Source organism: Bradysia coprophila, unplaced genomic scaffold, assembly GCF_014529535.1.
Source record: "Bradysia coprophila strain Holo2 unplaced genomic scaffold, BU_Bcop_v1 contig_87, whole genome shotgun sequence".
NCBI lineage: Eukaryota > Metazoa > Arthropoda > Insecta > Diptera > Sciaridae > Bradysia > Bradysia coprophila.
In genome coordinates this window covers 1,285,372-1,307,894 of record NW_023504014.1, presented here as the reverse complement: position 1 = coordinate 1,307,894, position 22,523 = coordinate 1,285,372, and the positions used below count along the sequence as shown (strand labels likewise).

The 22,523-nt window shown below is 36.2% G+C and overlaps 1 protein-coding gene across 1 annotated transcript in view; it reads left to right on the top strand.

Moving 5' to 3' along the window:
• The window catches only part of LOC119084631 (lachesin-like), a 50,013-nt gene that overhangs the window by 10,977 nt on the left and 16,513 nt on the right, over window positions 1-22,523 (top strand). The window contains exons 2-7 of the mRNA XM_037194699.1: window positions 17,507-17,572; window positions 18,343-18,467; window positions 18,738-18,801; window positions 20,654-20,706; window positions 20,863-20,910; window positions 20,981-21,026. Coding sequence (XP_037050594.1) covers window positions 17,507-17,572; window positions 18,343-18,467; window positions 18,738-18,801; window positions 20,654-20,706; window positions 20,863-20,910; window positions 20,981-21,026 — 402 coding nt within the window. The remainder of the gene's footprint in view (window positions 1-17,506; window positions 17,573-18,342; window positions 18,468-18,737; window positions 18,802-20,653; window positions 20,707-20,862; window positions 20,911-20,980; window positions 21,027-22,523) is intronic.

Sequence of the window (22,523 nt, the reverse complement as noted above, 5' to 3'; positions counted from 1 at the left end):
TATGGACAAAGGGAATGCATCGACAAGAGCAATCGGAGATGGTAAATTTAGAAATTTCCGGAAAGTTGATGGTCGACGGCAAAATCATTCCTACCGAAAAATACCCACTGAACGGGGTTAACATCGTGAAAAGACTCGATTTACCCGAACAATCGTTACCAATTCACGATCTTCAGCGAAAATACAATCATCTCTCAGACCTACCAATAATTGGATACGAAAATGCCAAACCAACGATTTTAATTGGTATCAGAAATGCTCGATTAGCAGTGCCTATTGAAACGATCGAAGGAAATGTGGACGATCCAATCGCCACACGCTCACGACTGGGATGGCAAGTCTACGGTGCGTCAAAAGAAGACTCGAGTGGTTTCGTGCAAGTTCATAGAGTCGTAAAATGTCCATGCCAGGATAGAGATGAAGACCTACATAAGATGGTCAAGGAACACTTTACGTTAGAGAATTTCGGAGTCGTTCCAAGTTCAGCGAGTATGGATTCGAAAGAGAACGAGAAGGCACTGAAGCTAATGAAACAACATACAATTCGAAAAGGTGACCGATTTGAGACAAGATTGTTATGGAAGAACGACGCATATTCATTGCCAGACAGCTACCCAATGGCCATGAAACGTTTGTCATGCCTCGAGAATAAGGGTCCGAAAGTTATTCAAACCATCGACGAATCAATCAAAGACTACATGGAAAAGGGCTACGTTTCAAAGTTATCAGAGTCCGAAGCTACATATAAAACCAATCGAACGTGGTACCTACCAGTTTTTACAGTTGTGCATCCGAAGAAACCGGAGAAATTAAGAACAGTTTTCGACGCTGCAGCTCGGGTGAAAGGAGTGTCACTGAACTCAGTCTTATTCACGGGACCAGACCTGTCAATGTCGATTGTTGACATTCTGAGACGATTCCGAGAGCATCGAATTGGCATCAACGGTGACATAGCCGAAATGTACCACCAAGTTATGATCAACAAAGAAGACAGAAATTCTCAAAGATTTATTTGGCGAAATGGAGACAAATCAAGAAAACCGGACGTTTATGTGATGAATGTAATGACCTTTGGTGCCACTTGCTCCCCTAGTCTGGCTCAATTCGTTAAAAACCTCAACGCAACCGAGCACCAGAATCAATACCCACGAGCTGCAGAGGCAATTATCCGGAATCATTACATCGACGACCTTTTGGATGGGGCAGATTCAGTAGAAGAAGCAATCCAGTTACTCAAAGATGTCAAATATGTCCACAAAATGGGTGGCTTTGAAATTCGAAAATTTAAATCGAATTCATTGGAAGTGTTAGACGGAATAGGCGAAAAGTGCAAAATCGAAGAACAAATTCCAATGGTCATCGACAAAACGGAACGAGTTCTTGGCATGTTTTGGGACACAAAATCCGACTGCTTCACGTTCTCCTTAAAGTACACCAAGATCGCTCCGGACGTATTGAAGAGGAATCGATTGCCAACGAAAAGAGAATTACTCAGTCTCATAATGTCGATCTACGATCCACTTGGTTTATTATCGCACTATCTGATCCACGTCAAAATCCTTCTTCAAGGGCTGTGGAGAACAAAGCTTAAGTGGGACGAGCAGATACCAGAAAATTTGAGATCAAACTGGATTCGTTGGCTTAATCTGCTGCCTAACGTCGAACGAGTGAAAATACCACGCTGGTACTCCGATAAATTGAGTCCAACATCAACGAAAAATATCGAATTACACGTTTTTGTCGATGCTGGCGACCATGCATATGCAACAGCAGCCTACCTCCGCATAGAAGATCAAGATGGTGTATCAGTCTCGTTGGTAGGCTCAAAAGCCAGGGTAACACCACTAAAATACTTATCAACCACACGAAAGGAATTACTGGCCAGCGTCCTTGGTACAAGATTTTCACAAAGCATTCGAGAGGGACTGTACTCAAAAATTGACCGAAGAATAATTTGGTCAGACTCGATCACGGTTCTCACATGGTTACAATCCGAACATCTAAAGTATCACCAATTCGTGGCTCACAGAATCGGAGAAATTTCGGAGGCGACTGAGCTATATGAATGGCGATGGGTTCCATCGAAACAAAACGTTGCTGACGAGGCGACAAAATGGGACAAAATTCCATCTTTCGACATGGATGGCAGATGGTTCACAGGACCGCAATTTCTAAAGTTACCAGAAGCTGAGTGGCCAAAATTGCCACAAAAAATCACTCCAAATGGTACGATGGAAGAAATGAAATTATCCTGCTCTCATTCACGACTTGTGGTGCCAACTTTGCTGGACATTAATCGTTTTTCCAAAATTGGACGGGCCATAAGAGCGGTCGGTTATGCGATTCGATGGGGAAGAAGATTGCTGGCTAAAATTCGAAAGTTGCCTGCTGTCAACGGACCACTTACCATGGAAGAGTTAGTAAAAGCAGAAACATTGCTATATCGACAAGCTCAATGGGACGGATTTACGGAAGAAATGATCACGCTGATTAGAAATTCGAAAAAATCCAAGCCAGCACAAATCGACAAAAGCAGCCCGATATACGATTGTGCGCCATATTTGGATGAGAGTGGCCTTATCCGACTGGACGGTCGAATTGATAATGCAAAGGCATTAACCATTGACACCAAAAGACCAATCATTCTGCCACGAGATCACCGAATAACAAGATTGGTAATACTCAGTCAACATGAAAAAATGTTTCATCGAAATCATGAAGCTGTCATTAACGAACTGAGGCAACGATTCTACATACCTCGTATTCGAGTGGTATACAAATCAGTTAGATGGAACTGTATGAAATGTAAAGTGCGCAGATGTCGACCGCGCCCACCGATGATGGCTGACTTACCAGCTATTCGTTTCGTACCGGGAATTCGTGCATTTACGTTTACTGGCGTCGATTTTTTTGGTCCGTTAAACGTTATGATTGGAAGACGTCCGGAAAAGCGATGGGGCGTACTTTTCACATGCTTAACAACTCGTGCAATCCACATGGAACTAGCCAGTAGTCTCAACACACAGACATGCATCATGAAATTAAGAAACTTCATCAACATCCGGGGAAGGCCAGTTGAAATTTATTCCGACAACGGTACAAACTTTAAAGGAGCCAACAAGGAACTGCTCAAGGAACTGGAAAAATTAAATTTGGAGGAACTCGCCACATCGTTCACCAGCTGTTACTCAAAATGGAATTTTAATCCACCTGCTGCTCCTCACATGGGAGGACTTTGGGAACGCATGATCAGAACGGTAAAAGAATGCTTAGAGGACGCAATGACAAGTCGCACACCGAGAGAGGAAGTTCTCGACAGTTTACTAAAGGAGATCATGAATGTAGTCAACTCAAGACCGCTAACGTTCGTGCCACTTGACTCATGTGAAAGCGAAGCATTAACGCCGAATCATTTTATACTTGGCGAATCGAACGGATTAAAGCCACCGGGACAGTTCAAAGGTGACGGTGCATATCTTCAATCATCGTGGAAGGAAATTCAACGCTGCACGAACATTTTCTGGAAACGCTTCATCAACGAATACGTTCCAACCTTAACCAGACGGTCAAAATGGTTTGAGCAGGTTAAACCATTGGAAGTTGGCGATATCGTCATTGATTTCGATGAGAACCAGCCGAGAAACACGTATCGCAAGGCTAGAATTGTCGAAACCATCATCGGCAGCAGAGATCAGACACGACGAGCAAAGATTCAATTTTCCGATGGAAGCGCACTGTGGCGTCCGGCGGTGAGACTCGGTGTTCTTGACATTCGTCCACCAGCACCAACCGACGAGAAGTTTGGACCTCCAGAGCTCAAAACTGGGGGGAGAAATGTTGGCGCTTCAAATCAAATAGTCGATAAGAACTCCACCCGCGAATTGCACGCTCTACCGGATTACGCAAACAATTAGTTAATCATCTACATGACAGCTGCATATCTTGTTCTCATTCATTGAAAGTATCATAAAGCGTGAAGCATTCAGAAAATCATCAAAGTAAATTAGAATAGTTCTCAGTCATCTTGATTAATCTAGTGTAAAACTTAGTCTAAAATTAACGTAAAGTGTCCGATCTAATCGTGCAACGATATTTTTGTCCGAAGATAATAACCGAACGTCATTGTCACCTGACCGAGTAATTGTGCGCAAAAGAGGCGGATCCTGTAAACAGGGTACAACATTGTATCAAGTCTCGCGCATTTAGGTTAGACGGATAATTCGTTGTACAATTGTCGGATCTAAGACCCGGGAACGGATTACCAAAGTAATTTTAAGCCGTACAGTCATTAAACTGAATTGTAATCAAGCAAAGACCGAATTTGGTTTCATTCATTTGGCACGTCGAGCTCTATAATCTTTAGAATCCAATCGGGTCTGGTGTTCAGAGGCACCACAATAGTGATAAAGCAATGAAATATATTCATTTACTTTGGTAAATCTTTGTAAATCATGGTAAATCACTATTTTAATTTTTGGTAAGTCAAAGTGAGCAGAGATAAGATAGAGAGATTAGATAGATGAAATTTCACGATCACCCAAATTAAAAAATATTCTCTGATCCTAAATCATAACCTATAGATCAACTTCAAGGCCGTCTGAAATGCCATCAACGATAAGAACTGCCATCCACGTTAAAAATAATGTCATTTGAACAAAAGATTTTGAACAGTTGCCTATTGTTCGTTCTTTTTTTACACAGGATTTTAAATTTAGTGCTCAAATGGCAGCTCTTTTTTGACATAAAAGTTTGGGTTAAATCAAACACAACGAAAATAATCTGAGGTTACGTTTGAAAGTACCGTAACTTGAAGATGATCTATAGATCATTTTCATTATACGGTACTTGTCAACGTAACCCCACTTAATTTTTCGTCAAGTAGTTCTTAACCTAAATCAATTGATGTTAACTGCGTTCAATTTACTGATTTTTATATGAAAATCGTTCGTTTAATTCATTCGATATTTTTCGACATGTCTGACAGTTGGGATCTGACGTTTACAAGGTCATGAAAATGATCTATCGCCAGGATTGTTTTCTGTCAACGCACTACATGCAATAATATAGACTTAAACGTCAAAAAATAAGATGAAATTGCATGGAGTCAAAAGCAATGAACTTTATCAACTTTGTGAAATCTAATGTACTTACAACAAACAAACCTACCCAAACTTTGCGTTAAATTCTTGATTCAAAGAGTTAATATTTACTGATTCAACAAGATATCTCCCCACTTCTTCGAAGGACCATCTTCTATATTATTTTATCGCTGAATCACTGCCTTGTTTAGCAATCAAAAAATTTGACATGACTTTCTTTACAATTTGGTTCTCAATCTGAACGACTATGCTGCTGCTACTGACATCATACATCTGGCTACGGGCCTGTCTCCGTACATCTTTATTCGCATATCAATCACTTACATCAACAGTCGAATGAAAAAAAAAGAATCAAGTGGGCTATAAACACACAAAAATATCATAAATTTTTATCGATTTATTATGACGTGATTTTTCCGAAAGTCCTTTGCCGAAATGAACATGCCCGTCGAAGGGAAGAAGGAGATTTCATGGTTGTCACAAGTGGATTATGTGTGAGATATCTTTTTTCTTGACGAAAAAAAAAGAAAAATTTTCCATGTCAATAGCAGCTATGCTTGCACACTATGACACATTATCTTGATACAATATGTGGTAGATTTATCTATTTATGTGCTCTGTGTATGCCTACTATATAGGTATATACAAAGGAATATACGTATGTTTACCAACCATCTTCAATCCAGCTATATAAACTTCGTTACGTTTTGAATCCTTTACAAAGCTTTTACATTCCATGTCAGGTCCTTAGCCTCGGTAAAGAAATATAAAGAAATCGATTTACTTATCGACTAGATTAAATTACCTACTGCAAACAAAAACGTTTTCTATAAATGTGTACACATTTCTAAAAAAAAACTCAAAGTTAATTCTCTCTAAATTAAATATTTGATTAAAATGTGAAACACCCAGCATAATATTGAGGTCTACGTCTATTCGCATTACAATCGAGTATTTCATGAATTATACACTCTGTTGATCCTTTCGATTAAAAATTAATTGGTTTGGGGATTTCTGATTTTTTGCTCTACTGTGTCTGGCACGTTAAAGTTCTGCATAAATAAATAAAAATAATGCCGTAATTACATTCCGGATAAATTAAGAATTCAATTTCGATTATTCTTTTTCAATATTTTTTTTTCTATTTTTATTTTTCCCCCGTTCTCATTTTTAACGTCAGAACATTTCGGAATGATAATAAAAATCGTTATGGTGCACGAGATTATTAACGGGGTGTTAATGTGATAAATCATCAGAGTCATAATGCAGCAGTAATGATTCAAGTCGAATAAAAGCAATTACGGAAGTTGTATTTCCACTCATAAGATAGTTGAAATGGATGTAAGCATCAACCAACAGTTTAAAAAAAAAAACGAAAAAAAAGTTCTTCAAAGTTCAGACAAATGCTTTTAAGCTATAAAAGCAAACCACTAAATGTAAATTGCACTTGAATCAAAGAATTTTTAATGACTTTTAATCTCTCTAATTCACCTTTCTATAATAAAAATCCTAAAGAATGCATGGAACATCGACAAAGGCTGTAAAAAGTTGTAAAATTCGAAAAGAAAACTTATTTCTTTGACTGAAAGTCAGGATCTTATGACAGAAAATCACTTCAAATGAACGCTGGTCACTACAATAACTCGAGTAAATCTGAAGCGATTTTCAAAATTTTGGTTTTAATCGACGAAGAATGAATATTAGAAGCGCGAGGTGGGAATAAGGAACTTACACCGAAATTTTTCTTTGCTACCACGATAACTCGAGCAATTCTTTAGCGATTTTCAAAACTTTTATTGACAAAAATTGAAACTCTTGAGGTTGAGTTCGTAGTTCGCACATATATATGTCATATTCGAGTAGTTTGTTGAGAATATTTTATGAATGTTTTTTCCTTGCTACGCAACGAGTCTTAACGAAGAAAAAGAGATTTCCAACACGAGTCGTGAGTTGAAGGCAAATTGGGGGAATCAAATTCGCTAAAAAGCGTTCTAGCGTAAGTTAACTATATTTTATTGGTTGTGTGTCGGCAAAATGGAGTGGGACGAATGGAGAGAATGCAACGGACAAACTTCACGCTTTGTGGTCCTTTCACGCTCATGCTCATAACATAATTTTTGAAAATCTATTGAAATAGGTTTTAGTCAAGGGACCTGACCCACCGAAGTGGTTGGGTCTGGTGTTCAAGAACGAGTTTAAAGACCGAACGAATTTTTGTTTCCTTCTTCAATGTTATCGTACAACAAATCGGAAATTCGATGAATATTTTTTGTTTGGAATAGATTGTTCTCGTTATATGCATGTCTTTACATTTAAGAGTGTTGGTTTCCTTAGCTAGGACGCAAGTGTTTTCCTCCGGCATAGGTTTCAAGCCTTAAACTATTCGGAAAATATTACCGAAATGAATTAAACTTAAACTGTAAAAATGTGATGCCAAAATATCTACTACTGAAGCTACGCAAAGCAACGCGAAAGAGACTTAGCTAAAGTTAGTTGCACTATCTCTAAACATTTTATGAGAGAAAGTTAAAAGTTAAAAGTTAATTCTTTTACTAAAGTAAACATAAGTTTCTACTTTTTCGTTGGTTTTGTTAGTTTCCAACATTTTGTTCGTTCCACATAATGTTTCTATTTTCATTATTCCATTCCATACTCATACCAATGAGTGCAACGACTATTTACGTTTCTCCTGTTGAAAGCATAGATGTGAAACAAATAAAACTACAGAACGTTAAACACGTAATAGTATAGTACATTACTGTCTTCCTGGGACATTTTTTGTTGAGACATGTGGAAAGGTCGTATTTCGAGCCAAAGACGAGGAATGCATCCCAAAGGTCGTCCAGAAAATGCAAAAAAAACCGGTTTTGAGTGAGACGGTAATGAGTCGTTTTCTAGCCGCAAAAAAACAAAACCTTATTTGAGTTAAGTTTATTACAATAAAAAAAAACTGCTGGTTTGCTCACTTGTTAACTTCTTTAACGAGCAGCTAAAAGATTGAAAATTAACAAAAATATTGTCTGGATTTGGGCATGATAATAAACGTAATGCAGCTGTTGTCTGAAACTATAAAAAATTAAAAACTTTCCTTTGCAGTTCTAATCAATTTCTTATTTGCAAAACAGCGAGCGTACCTATAAACAAAAAAATTAGATTGCAATTTAAAACAGCATACTACACAGTCTCTACTCGTTGAGTATGATGATAAATGTAGATGAACAAATTGAACATACTGGTCCAAATTACCGCATTGTAAAGTGTTCGTAGTGTTTTCTCACGAGAACTAACGATTATTGTGCATGTGTATCTGGTAGCCCGAATATAAACTCCAAAGGTAATTTATAGGAGATTCAACCATGACGCTACTGTGTGCTTTGTTACAGATTACAGACCTCAGATCGACTTAACTGAAATGCCAATTCCCTTTCCAGGATATCCATTTGTTTCCATAGATTTTGGTTTGTATTGCAATTTGAATTTCGAGTCAATAATTCACACAAACTATACGTTGATGTGCGAAGTCTAACCAGTTAACATTTAATTTATCATTATTCGGTCAACCTAAAGATATCTGCCACGTCAGTCAATTTACTGTTTCCTTCCTTGAATCGACTATTTCGCAAAAGCGTTTTGTATTCATATTGTGTTTATGCACGTTTAAACTTACAGCTACCTCTGTTACGTGACGAAAACTAAATGTTTTTTTAGGTTACCTATATAGGCATTTCTGCTGTATTATACTGAAATGGATGTGCGACATTATTGCACGTTATATATAGGATGTAAGTTCGGTAGTATTCCATATAAAATGTCGTAAACAGTTTGTTTATAGTTTACTTTATTGTTTTACTGTTTGTGAAATTCCCGAACTACAAACAACTTTCACCCCCTAACATTGTTTATACTCTGTTTGGAAGTAGATAAGGGCGTTCTGTACAATGGAACAGGTGTATACAATTTTATGCACTGAATGGAAGTTATTGTAGTCATTTAACAAATGAAAACAAGAGCTACGAACTCTTTTCTGGTTTCCCGGTTTGCATAAGCCGACTTATTGAATTAATGTTGAGTCTCACTGAATGATTGTTTGATGAATAGAAAAAAAAATGACTCTGAATGAAATAGTTGTGAGTGCGAGCCACACCTAGCGAAGCAAAAAATTTAAGCTATTACAATTTGCGGCAACTTTAAGTGTGTTGTTACCGCAGATCTTCGCTAATTATTATGTATGTTTTCTTGTAATATTAAAACAGAGGGTGCCGTTACTGAAAGTACATCCCTTGAAGTAGGAGCAGAGAAATTCGACATGTTTTCTAATTTTTGATTTTTGACGAATACGTCGAGTTCGAATACCCGAGTAACAAAAAACTCATTGTGCTTGTCCAAATTAGCAAGAAAACGAGCCATCAGAACATTTGCCCGTAAACGTAGTTAAAGTAAAATTATTTTGAGATTTTTGATCTTAGAAATTGCGTACAGCGCAATTATAAAGTCCCGTACGACGTTTCTTTCAATTGTAACATAAATTTCAAATTGATGAAAATCACTGCGAGAAAACTGTGAAATGCGTTCAGTCGAGAAGGCTGATTAATTGAATCTTAGTCGTAGATACTGGGAAAAGGCCTATAAATACGGTTGTAAGGAAATTCGCATTCAATAAAAGTACGTTAAACGGGACAGCCGACCCTAATCTGAGCTCTTTTATAAAGAAGGATTGAATTTCCTTCACAAATATTGGTGCATGGTCACACGGATTTTGTTTGTTTATTTTTTCGGTTCTTAGAGAAGTACTTCATGAATGTTCGCTTGAGAACAGATTCCGCCAAGGTAAACATTTCTAATAAATACCCACGACTATTGATCACAATTTTTTTCGTGCAAATGTATTCTTTGTATGAGGCACTACGGATGTGGCAGCTATTGTATATTACCTGAAGACAGAGTTATCTGCTACATGTAAGATTTTCAACTCTTTTTTGTCAGAGTAGCGCAATTACGGAGCCCCGTACGACGTTCCTTTCAAATGTAACATAAATTGACCTAAGATTTTAATTTATTGATTATAAATACAGTAGTGAGGCCGCTAAGCCAAGGACCCAAATTAAAAATTTTGTAAACCGCCTTACAAACTTGTCTCGCAAAGTTACCTTGCCAATTATCTTCCACTTTTGTCTTACAAACTTGTCGAACAACCCCGTCTTACAGACAACGGAATATGAAGCAATTTTTACAAAAAAATACTAGTCCTCACCTTTTGGGCGGGTCAGGTCCCTTGACTGACAATTTTTTCAATATATTTTTAATCAATTTCTTTTTTTTTTCCGTTGTTAAACTTCCGAAACATCACAAATAACTGATATAAAAACCTTCGCTTGAGAACAAATTCTTTGGAAAAGTACTTTTCTGTTCACTATTTTCTTGTAAATTTGCGGCCAGATTTTAATCAACAATAAATCAAAAATAGACAAGGACTCGTGTGAATTATGGCCCTCGCTGCGCTCTGCCCGCAAACTTCCCACTCGTGCAAGTTGTATATTATTCAGTTTCATAGTCTTATTGCTAACGCTAATCAAAAGTAAAAGATGCGAATGTGGAACGATTAGAGGACTTTTAGAGGACGATTCAGAAAATGGTTTTTCATAAGATTTTATAAATATTTTATGTCATGGTGTGAAATCTGCTACTTTTGCCCGTGATAGCTGACTATCACCGTTAAAGACAACTTTCATGCGTGATAGCTGACTTTCACGTGACTATCACTGACTATATCCAACTATCACTGTGATTGCTGACTTTCACCTGACTATCCCTGACTATAACCAACTATCGCCGTGATAGCTGACTATTATGCTTGATGATAGATGGATATACTAACCGACATAATCAAATTCCATCAAAGTAATCTTTTTCGATTGATTAAATTTCCAACAGTGGAAAATACTGTTTTTCTGGAATAACTTCCAGATCCTTAATCCCATATAGCCCATCTTCGAACTTAACCTCAGGAATTCAATTCTGCGTCGATTAAAAAAATAAAATTGGTAATTGGGTGATAATTACTCAAGTTATCGTGTTTACAAGCAAAATATTGGGACAAACAATTCCGTTTTTCATAACATTTTCATACAACCTTCGGATATTGTAGGGTATTTTCCGGCATAAGACCCTGACTTACAGTCAAGGGAATTATCTCAACAGGACATTTCTCTAATTTGTCGCCATGTCATGCGATGTGCACATAACGAAATTTTCATATTTTAAAGGAGAATTTTGCGGTAATGATGAATTGCCAGTTATTGACTAAAAGAAAAATGTAATAAAATGTTTTTTTTTAATATTTCACAACATGTGCGTGTTGTACCTACCTATTACGTAACTGGCTAAATAATAAAAATGGCTGAGAAATAATTATTATTAATGACACTGTGCAGCAAAGTTAATTCTGTTATCTATGATTTCCACATTTTAGTCGCTTTTTTTCGCTCGTATCATTGGATTTCACGCTCGTTTCGAATCGAGAATCGTTCACTCATTATATTGCTGTTGGTAGATACATAAATATGAAGTGAATAAAAAAAAAAACAACCGAAGCCCTTAATTATAATCCGAAATTTATTTCATTACAATCTCAATTATTTTACGCTTTAAATGCTTTTCTTCCAGCGAGACGACAAAAAAATTATCTAAGAATCTATTATTATTAGAATTATGTGGAAATGTGAAAGGAAAATTCTATACTCTGTGTGTGTGGTGTGGTATGTATCTACAAATATTTCACTCAAAAAATAGCTGAAATACTTCAGTTGGTATCATTATAAGAAGCGTTTATTTAATAGTGGAATTTCGTTAGAAAAACACAAGGCAAAACGTCTTCGAAAGTCTGGCTTTCGATTTATTAAGAAATTTCGTATGAAGTTGCAGTGGATAGGAGGTGAACGGCTTGTCGAAATGTCGTTGAACTTTTCAGAAAAATGCACTAATTTTAGTGAGTCAATAAAGCTCCGACGTAATACAATTTTTCAACATAATGTGGCAATTTCAAGGAGAGTTTGCTTATAACGGATACACAATGATCGTATAAACGGTTTCTCATTGCCTCACAAGGAGTTAGGTTAATTGATCACCTGTCAAATGATCGCTAACCCGAAAGAAATTCAAAACTAATGCGAACTATATACTACAACGTATACCGGCGGCAATGAGTGGTAAAACAAGACACATTTGCTACACATGTTTGTGCTATGCAAATGGATCAAGTAAGGACACCTATCTTACCAGTGGAGAGTTCACATTAGAATCGAATTTCTTTGCAAAATTAGCTGTTACACATCGATGGGTGACAGAGAAATTATAACAGATGACGTGGCACCGGCCCAGCCCCATCTGTTATCATTTCTCTGATGGTTGACAATTTCCCTAACGTGGCGTCGCATCCATCCCCAACCTAATGCGGCAATTTCAAGGAGAGTTTGCTTATAACGGATACACAATGATCGTATAAACGATTTCTCATTGCCTTACGAGAAGTTAGGTTAATTGATCACCTGTCAAATTTTTTTTTTTTTTTTTTTTCTGGTAGAATCATCCACTAAGCTTAATTTATTTATTCAAAGCGAAAAAAAAGACTGCTCGCATACGGCGCAGTCAATAAAAAAACGATCTTTTCAATCAAATGATCGCTAACCCGAAAGAAATTCAAAACTAATGCGAACTATATACTACAACGTATACCAGCGGCAATGAGTGGTAAAACAAGTAAGGCTTACCCGTTTCTCCATTTTTTTAGTTTCTTGATAAAATTCTCAAGAGTAATTGAGCTCAATTCAAGATATACTACAGATATTATAGACAAATTCTGGAAAATATTCCAGCACAACACTAATTGCTAGGGTTCCTCGATTTTTGAAAAATATGAAGCGATGCTTCAGTACATTTATCAATTACCATCTAAAAGAGTCTTTTTTAAAGATGTCCCTGCAAAATGCGTATAAATTAGTCACACAATATCTGATTCTAAAGTAATTTTGATGGGAAACTTAGAACTAAAAAGACTATGAGAATAGTTTTACACTGGTGTTATTGCCTTAAGACGAACTAAAAGTTAGCCATTTTAGATCTGGAAACCTAGAATTTAATAAAAGCTAACGTCTCTACTCTACTCGAGGACGTTTTAAATTTTTCTTAAAAGGGGTACCCCATCAAAGTATCTTTGAAATAAGATATTGTGCAACAAAATCTACAAAAAAAGACTCTATTAAAAGATAAATATCAGACACCTGTGAAACTTTTATCACAAAAAAATATTTTTCTAACTAAAAGGATTTATCCTTTGGGTTCGTTTATTAGAATAGAGATCTAAAACTTAATATTATGACAGTTTTACTAAAAATTCACATTTTAGACTAACCAGAAAAACCCTTTTTCAAAAAATCGTCTGTATTTAATGTATGTTCGTTGATTTTGCCCTCTCATTTATTTACTAGGCCCCACCTTTTGGGTGGGTCAGGTCCCTTGACTGACTGGGATTTTCTCAATAGATTTTTGTAATTGTAACAAAAATATCATAGATTGATATTTGCTCAAAGCAGATCCATTTTAAGTCAGTGTGGATCTTTGATAGATAGATAAAATCTTTATTTAAAAGACGTTCTGCTCCTATCTGAGTTGCTATTTACACAGAATACTAATATCATTCAAAACTTATTGAAAATATTTCGCTTGGTGGTTTTGTTCTCCAAAATGTCTCCATTTGTTCTCCATTAGTTGTAAAGGTGGTGATGTAAAATTCGCAATGAATCTTTTAAAATTGAAATTAAAATTTCGTCCAAAGTTTGTTTTTGAATTTTGAATTTTCATTTTAGAATGTTTGACATTCGGGAATCGTTCTTTGTATTTCGGTATCGTTTTCAAGAAATGCTCACGCTTTTCTGCATTTATCTCTTCTGCTTGTGATAATGTTTTTTCCCATTTAATTGTAGGATCGAGAATGTATCCGTTCTTTGAAATTGCTACGATGTCTGTGAATCTTGAATCGCCGTCCACTGTTGTCACTCGATCTTCACGTATTGTTTTCCAATCTGGTTTCAATGCATTGGCAAGGATGTCACAAGCTCGATGGTGACGATTTGTGCGGAGCAGTTCGCCTTTTTTACACTTTCCGAGTACGTGAGAAAGAGTTTCATACTCTCCACAGTGTCTGCAGAAGACAGTACTCGAATCGTTTGGACGGTTGCTTCGGACATCGCAGTTGTTTGTAGACATTTTGATTACATTGGTCCATTCGGAAGATTATATACAAAATTGGCTTTGTTCATTATAATTTTGTTATTGTCTGTACACTCTTTGAATGTGCAAACACCATTTGCGAATTTTTGTGTGTCATAAATGGTTCACTCCTTTTATTTGATTGAAAATAAATTTTCATTTGCTTCAGGGTTATGCAGTCTGCTGAGAGATTCTTTGAAGAGGAGGTATTTCTTGCCTCCCTCTTGAACAAAAATTAAACTCGTGTAAATACGGCCGCAAAGCTCACACTCAATTTTCTAGATTGAAACACTTTTTTAGCAAATAAATCTACTGAATTGACCCGATTTGCTCATGAATAAGGTATGCACCTCGTGTGATTACGGCCGCAAAGTTCACACTCGTTCATTTTTTTTCTAGCATAGACAGCAAGAAATCACGCATAAAAGTCTTTTCAGAAAAAATCATAGATTATTGATCCATCATTTTCCATTAACGTTAACTTCAGTACTGTCGAAAATTACTCCGTATGATAAATTTCATTCTTAGTTGAATAAATTTTTTTTGAGATCTTTTGAGGATTATTCAAGTGACCGACGAGACGAAAATTCTTTTGGGAATATCTTTAAGATCATCGGTCCGTTATAGACCATCTTCGAACTTAACCTGAGGAACTGAATTCCCCGTCGATTAAAAAAAAGTTTTTGGAAATCCGTTTAGGATTACTCAACTTATCCTGGCATCAAGCGACGAGCCAAAAATTCTTTTGGGAATATCTTTTAAATCATCGGTCCGTTATAGACCATCTTCGAACTTAACCTGATGAATTGAATTCCCCGTCGATTAAAAAAAGTTTTTGGAAATCCGCTTAGAATTACTCAAGTTATCGTGTCATCAAAGAATGAACAAAGTGTGACAAACATTTTCTGTATTTAAGGTTTTTGGTCATACATTCCATGTGAACATAGTACTGAACATTGTGTGACAAACAATTTTAGAGTGTTTATCATTCGTAAGACCCATGACTTTCAGTCAAGGGAATAAAAAATAAAATTATCTAGAGAAAACCCACATGCTGGACCGTCCAAGTCAGTTTGTTGGGAATTACCCTTGTAGAACAAACCGAGTGAGTTATCTGACAGGCTTTTAAAAAAAACGGTCTCGGACGTCGTATTTCCAAGCCCCTGCGACGCCGTTTTTCAAAAATGGCCTTCGAGGTACTTCTGGCTGACCGCTGGGAGGCCATTTTTGAAAAACGACCTCGTTGATCCTACTGGCTGACCACTTGGAGACCGTTTCTGAAAAATGGCATCGGAGGTCGTAGCGGCTGATCCCTAGGAGACCGTTTTTGAAAAACAGCCTCGTAGGTCGCAGCGGCTGATTCCTCGGAGGCCGTTTTTGAAAAACGGCCTCGAAGGTCTTATCGCTTTATTCCTGAGAGGCCATTTTTGAAAAACGGCCTCGGAGGTCATACGCGGGGACCTCCAGGAGGCCTGCGGACAGACAGACTCAAAATTTTTTTTGGACCAGCCCTAGACATAACTTATTAGTAATAATAACTGATACATGTAGATAAATAGATAAACAAATAAATAAACATTTAGATAGATAGATCTAGATAGATAGTTCTAGATAGATAGATAGATAGATCTAGATATTTATATAGACAGTACTGCTATATTTCTGTATTATCTACTGATGTTGGGTTGCGGACAGACAGACTCAATTTTTTTTTGAAGACCCGTTTCTCTGACGAGAAACGGGAACAAGACACATTTGCTACACATGTTTGTGCTATGCAAATGGATCAAGTAAGGACACCTATCTTACCAGTGGAGAGTTCACATTAGAATCGAATTTCTTTGTAAAATTAGCTGTTACACATCGATGGGTGACAATTTCCCAAACGTGATGTCCTATCTATTGCTAAATTATTCATAACTAACTAAACCCTACTAATACCCTATTCTGCCCCTCTGCGTTTTCACGGGCTTGGGACCGTTAAATAGCATGTGAAGCGTGCTATTTAGCCGCATTAGTATATTTTGCTGTCATTGATGTACACATCAAATATCAACTAGCATAGCAAACGATATCAGCACAACCAAACATACCACACAGTACAACAATTCTCTTATGTGTCCTTATTATACATTAGTGCCTCTCCGGATAACAAAAACAGCAGTACTTTGCTTTGATTGGTTTACTCTTTGACAGCTGATCATTGACTGAAGTATGTCCTTGTTTTTTCAGAGGTGTTTATACTTTGACAGCCAATCATCGACTGAAGTATACCATTGTTTTGGCAGAGATGTTTACTCTTTGACAGCCAATCATCGACTGAAGTATACCATTGTTTTGGCAGAGATGTTTACTCTTTGACAGCCAATCAGCGACTGAAGTATACCATTGTTTTGGCAGAGATGTTTGCTCTTTGACAGCCAATCATCGACTGAAGTATACCATTGTTTTGGCAGAGATGTTTACTCTTTGACAGCCAATCATCGACTGAAGTATACCATTGTTTTGGCAGAGATGTTTACTCTTTGACAGCCAATCATCGACTGAAGTATACCATTGTTTTGGCAGATACGTTTACTCTTTGACAGCTTATCACAGATTGAAGTTAGTTTATAGCATATCAAAAACTCAATTATTGTATCGGTGATACTGATTTAAGATGCTTAGGAAGTTTAAGAATGAAAAATAAGGTGATCAAAATTACATTGCAAAAATTATCAGTCAAGGGACCTGACTCACCCAAAAGGTGGATCCTAGTTTTAATTATATGAGCCGAATGCGCCTCATTTGCATTGCTAGTAGCATTGCTCAATTTATTTTATTTCGTTATTGGCTTGACGAAATAGATTTTCGGAACATGCACCATTGTCAGGCACACGAATCGAATGTCAATTCACTTGAATTCACTTCCCACTCCCGTTATAATTCCGCTACACCACGGAAATGTTTCAACGATAACATCACCCAAATGTTGCGAATTCTACAACTGTTTCTCATTCAGCCTGGCGTAATTTCATAATTTACCATAATGTCTGGAAGGTCTCGTCGTACGTTCGTTATGAATATATGCCAAAAAGTTTGTTTTTGGCGTCACATCAAATTTACAAGATACATGATCATCTATCCTCTTCTTTTCCTTTCAGAATGCATCATGACCAAGTACATTTCGGTGTTAGTTATGTGGTTACAATGTCTACTATTTGTCACAGGTAAGTTATGAATGAAGTTGACAAACTGTCATAAGTTCCAGTACACAGTAGTTTATGTTAGTTGATAAATTAGTTGCATTACCCAGTCTCGAGATGCAAAGCTATTTTATGAATTATAAATGTGATTCTTTTATAAACCACACATCTCATCATAGTACATTGAAACATTGGGAATGAATTGGATTGAATCAAAAGAGCATAAAAGTGGAATAATAATACAATTCTTTGAAACGGTCTGAACTACTTTTCCATGAGAAAATTTAAATTGGAGAAATATTGCAACAGAAAAGCTACACTATAACATTTGACCTAATGTTCAACGAATTCCATATACTGCGCACGTTCGCTTTAGTTTTACATACAAAAGGGCAACGACTTCAAAAGAATAAAATTTGGCAAAACAATTTCTTTTACAAAAAAAAATCAAATTTGTATTATACAACGTTAAATATGCTTATAGAACTTCCGTTTGAACAAGTAGTATACGAATATTATACCTACTTGTTGACTCATTGTATATCGATATATCGATATATATAGACCATAATCTTTCCCAAAAATGTGTCCTAAATTGCAGTATATGGCAGCAATTAAATAAAAAATCATTCAATTCATTGTGGCCATAAATATTATTCTTCTAATTGTATTCCATCAGTTTATATCCGAAAAACGTTCAGTTCGCCTTTTTTTTGTTTAATTGAATTAATCGGATGAAAGGATGCCGTCGAAAATTAAATTTTGATAAAACTTTTTCAATTATAATTTTTCAGATGCTGATTCCTACTTGGGTAGCTCAGCGCCATATTTCGATAAAACAGCCTCGCCGAACGTTACCATCATCATAGACAATACAGCTGAATTAAACTGTAGAATTTCGAATTTAGGAGACCGAACCGTAATTATGAACTTATTTCAACTTATTAGAAACTGATTTCCAACTGGTTCCAATCACAATTTTTACTCTTTTTTTTCTTCTTTTGGTGAAAATTGTATGTCTGTGTCTACGCTGAATTTTTTTTTTGTCATTATTTTATATGCAAGACTGAAAGCTCATTTTCCAGTCCAGTTGATTTTTTTATACATTTTTTTCATTCAATGACGACGTTCAGATTTTTAACCTTCATCGATTGAATATTTTTTTATTTATTTCATTTTATTACATTAGGTTGTCTGGGTTCGACACAGAGACATCCACCTGCTTACCGTCAACCAACTGACTTACACATCAGGTTTTAGCAGATTTATTAGTCGAAAGAATTAAATTCTAGATTTACTTTGCGGTTTAACTAAAAAAAATTCGATCGGGCACATACAAGTGAGATGGGGGAAAATAGACATTGCGCCAATTTCTTAATGAAGACATAGATTTAAAGTAGTGAAATCAATAGTTATTCACATAACTAGGGATTTCATGTAAATGTTGTTGATCTGAGTCGAAGCCGAGATCAATAAACACACGACAATTAGACTTCCATCCTTTATCCCTAGATATGTAACGTATGTATTTACTTTACTAGGAAGGTAGTAGGACCATTCCTCCCTAGGGAAAACACTTTGCCTCGTTCGCAAAGTAAAATATCATGCTGCACACGGGAAATAATTTGATATCTCATATCACGATGAGTAAAAGTATCCGATGATTTCAGCACTGGTACTTCCCTGGTATAGTAATCTAATCTATTACATGCTTTTGTAACCTAGACCAAGTTTCTTGTTTTCCGTAGGATTTAATAAGCCACTTTCGACCCTAGAGAAAACAAAAACATGTAAAATACTACACTAAATAATCGGCATGAAAATTTGTCGCGTATGTACGAGTTTTTCTAGAGCTTAGTAGAAATTCATAATAAACGATCACAAAATAAGATCACATCAAGAGTGAACATATTCGCGGCACGGTGCACATAAAAGAAGCCATCGTCGACAACGTCAAAAATAAGAGAAACGACTGATTCGCTAAATAATGAAAAGAATGTTGCAAGAAAAACCCTTTCGATACACATCCCCCAGAGCGCCGATTCTCGTGAATTTAAGAATTCGTAACTTGACAGTTGCCACGAGAATCGGCGCCCAGGTACATACAAGCGGAAGACCTAAACATAGTTGAGTTGGTTAAATGCGACAATGACAACAGTGATAAATTTTTGAATATATTAGTCGTAAGCAAAAATAAAGCGAGGAAGAAGAAGAAGAAGAATAATAAACGGACCCGATTTTTATTGACTTTTAACGGATTTAACGGAAATTTGAGATATCGATAATCTTCTTTGGCCAGATACAATATGTCAAATGAAAGGTCGAGACGAGACGTATCAGAATCTTCTTGTTTTACCAGCTTTTTATATAAATCTTTGGATTGTCGATTTATCAAATGAAAGGTATTGAGACAATTTTGAATCCGTCAATGCGATAAATATCGGGCCCGTTTTGTACTCGAGAGAAAGTGTAAAATACGTCCATTTATAGGCGATACTGCTACCAGACACATTTTCAAGCAGATTCTTTAGTCTCGAATTTTTGATTTCACTACCTTAATCGACTTCTTAATTAAGAATTCAGCGCAATGTTCATTTTCCCGCACCTTCTCTCTCAGAGAAAAGGTCTGCTGTGGAGTAAAAAAAATCGTAAAATTTAATACTCGGCTCATCGAATTAGAGTGGAATTGGACCAGGGACCAAATCTGTTTTACGATTTATAAATTTGCTTCAGTTCATTTTCATTTAGTGTGACTTTTCCAAAAGAGGCCAATTGATATATTTTTGTAGCCAATGTTTCCATAAGATTAATAAATTATGAGGGTCGTTCCACTCATGTAGGTTCTGGCTTCGGCTGTACGGTTTTAGTTCAGATTCGTATAGATGGTAAAACCATTGACCAATAAATTATTACTGCCGAATCGTTATGTGCATCGAACCAAAATAAATTTGAATTATTTCGTCCATATCCTTCTCATAATTTTAGCCTTGAGGGGCAGCAATAACAAAAAATAAAACGGAAAAAAATGCAAAGTAGACAAATGTGAATCTAGAATATTCTTCATCGATGATTTATGGGTCTGCTAAAACAATTTCAAATCAATAGATGAAAGATTTAGCAGCATACACAATCCAGATACAGATGTTTGGTCGTTACAGGTAACACATAATATTTTCTTTGTATCGGCTTTTTCGCAACATCATCGTTCGGTTTTTACACCAATTTATGCGGGAAAGAAACCATACACACAAACAATGCCATTTTGATTTATAGTATTTAAATTTCGTCTTGAATTTCTCTTCTTTTTTCCGCAGATAAAAAATGTACGAACGAGTGATAGCGGAATCTATGAATGTCAAGTGGCAAGTACCATTGCATTGCATTACTCTTAAAAGACATTGTTTTTACAATACACATAATATACAATTTCAGGGGACAACTCCAGCCGTGGGAATTCCAATATATTTGACGGTTGTAGGTAAGGATTTGTGAATTAGCATACTTATGCTTTTGCTTTTGTTTCTGTTAACTTCCTTACCAAGTTTTTTTTTCTCTCGAAAAGAATGGGAAATGTATGAAAAGTTTCCGAATAAAGTTAAGAGCCCATTGTTTCGTGCGGTTCTGTGAAAAAAAATTGTCGCATAATTTCTGATATATATTATTGGTCGCAGTTGTTCGTCTAATTGCGGATTCTTTTACTTCTTCTTGTAAATGGCTTTATCAATTAAAACTTTCACATTAACTGAAAGAAGATGAAAGGACATCGCTTTTTTGGGACAATTTTGTGAAGCTAACTTCATTAACCTTCTTCGTCAAGTATACTAATAAGCATCAGCACAGCTCATAGCTGTAGAATATGTTACTTCATTTATAAACAAACAAATATTAAATCTCTCAATTCATTTAGCAGTTAAGACACACGAGCCATTTTACATTGATGGCATCGACAATTATTCTGCGTTTTGTCGATCCCATCAACCAACGCACTTCAAGCAAAAGTGATCACAGTCGACAGCTGCCAAGTAGAGTACTATTTCGTTTAAATTATTTTTTACAATTTTACACACTGTCACACCCAAAAAAAGTTCTACGTTTCAATCGCCCAAAAACACGATAAGACCAATGGTTTACTTTTATCCGTACACTATGTACATTTAAAACGTACAGTAAATGTCTGACAGACAATGACGTTTAAAAAAAATTTAAAAGTTTACACTGCATTTGAACCCGGCACCTCTTACTTGCCAGGCTCAGACGTACTAGCTGAACTAACGGGCTGCTGCGAAGAGTGAATGTAATTTCGAACAGCTTATAATATTCGGTTGAAAAGTAAAGTTAAACATTGATTGGGCCAGCAACATGGTTGTGTTTTTTAGGTTTCAGTTTCTAATTATCAAAATGTTCGTCGATTTTTTTACATTTTTTAAAGTTTTATTCTGCAACTGAATTTTTACCAACTAATCAAACATATAATAACCGATCGAGGTCGGTCAAATCTACAAAAAGGAGGATATATTGATAACTGACACGACACTATGAATCGTTTTGGCAGTTTTCCGCCAGCAAATAGCTTTTACTTAAGATAAGATGGCATACTACTTATTGAGAGCCATCTGTTAAAAAGCTTCACGTAAACGGCGTCCTTTGTATAAAATTCAAAATGAAAGCTCCAGAAATGAGAAAAAGGGTGGTTCTTCAATCATTTCGGGTTTTCTTTACTATTTTTAATTAATTAGAAGTGTTTTGAATCAAATTCCACTTGGCAATATCGATTTCAATAATAAAATAATGGTCCCAAAGCATCTATATGTGTGAGTAATGTGAAATTCTACATCTTTTGTGCTCAGTGTAGAGCTGTTTTAAATAGTACATTTTCTACCTTGGTGTATATTTCGAGAATAACTTCGTATGTACAATTGTATATAACGAGCGCCAGCGAGTGTATATACAATTGTACATAAGAAGTGATTCGAGA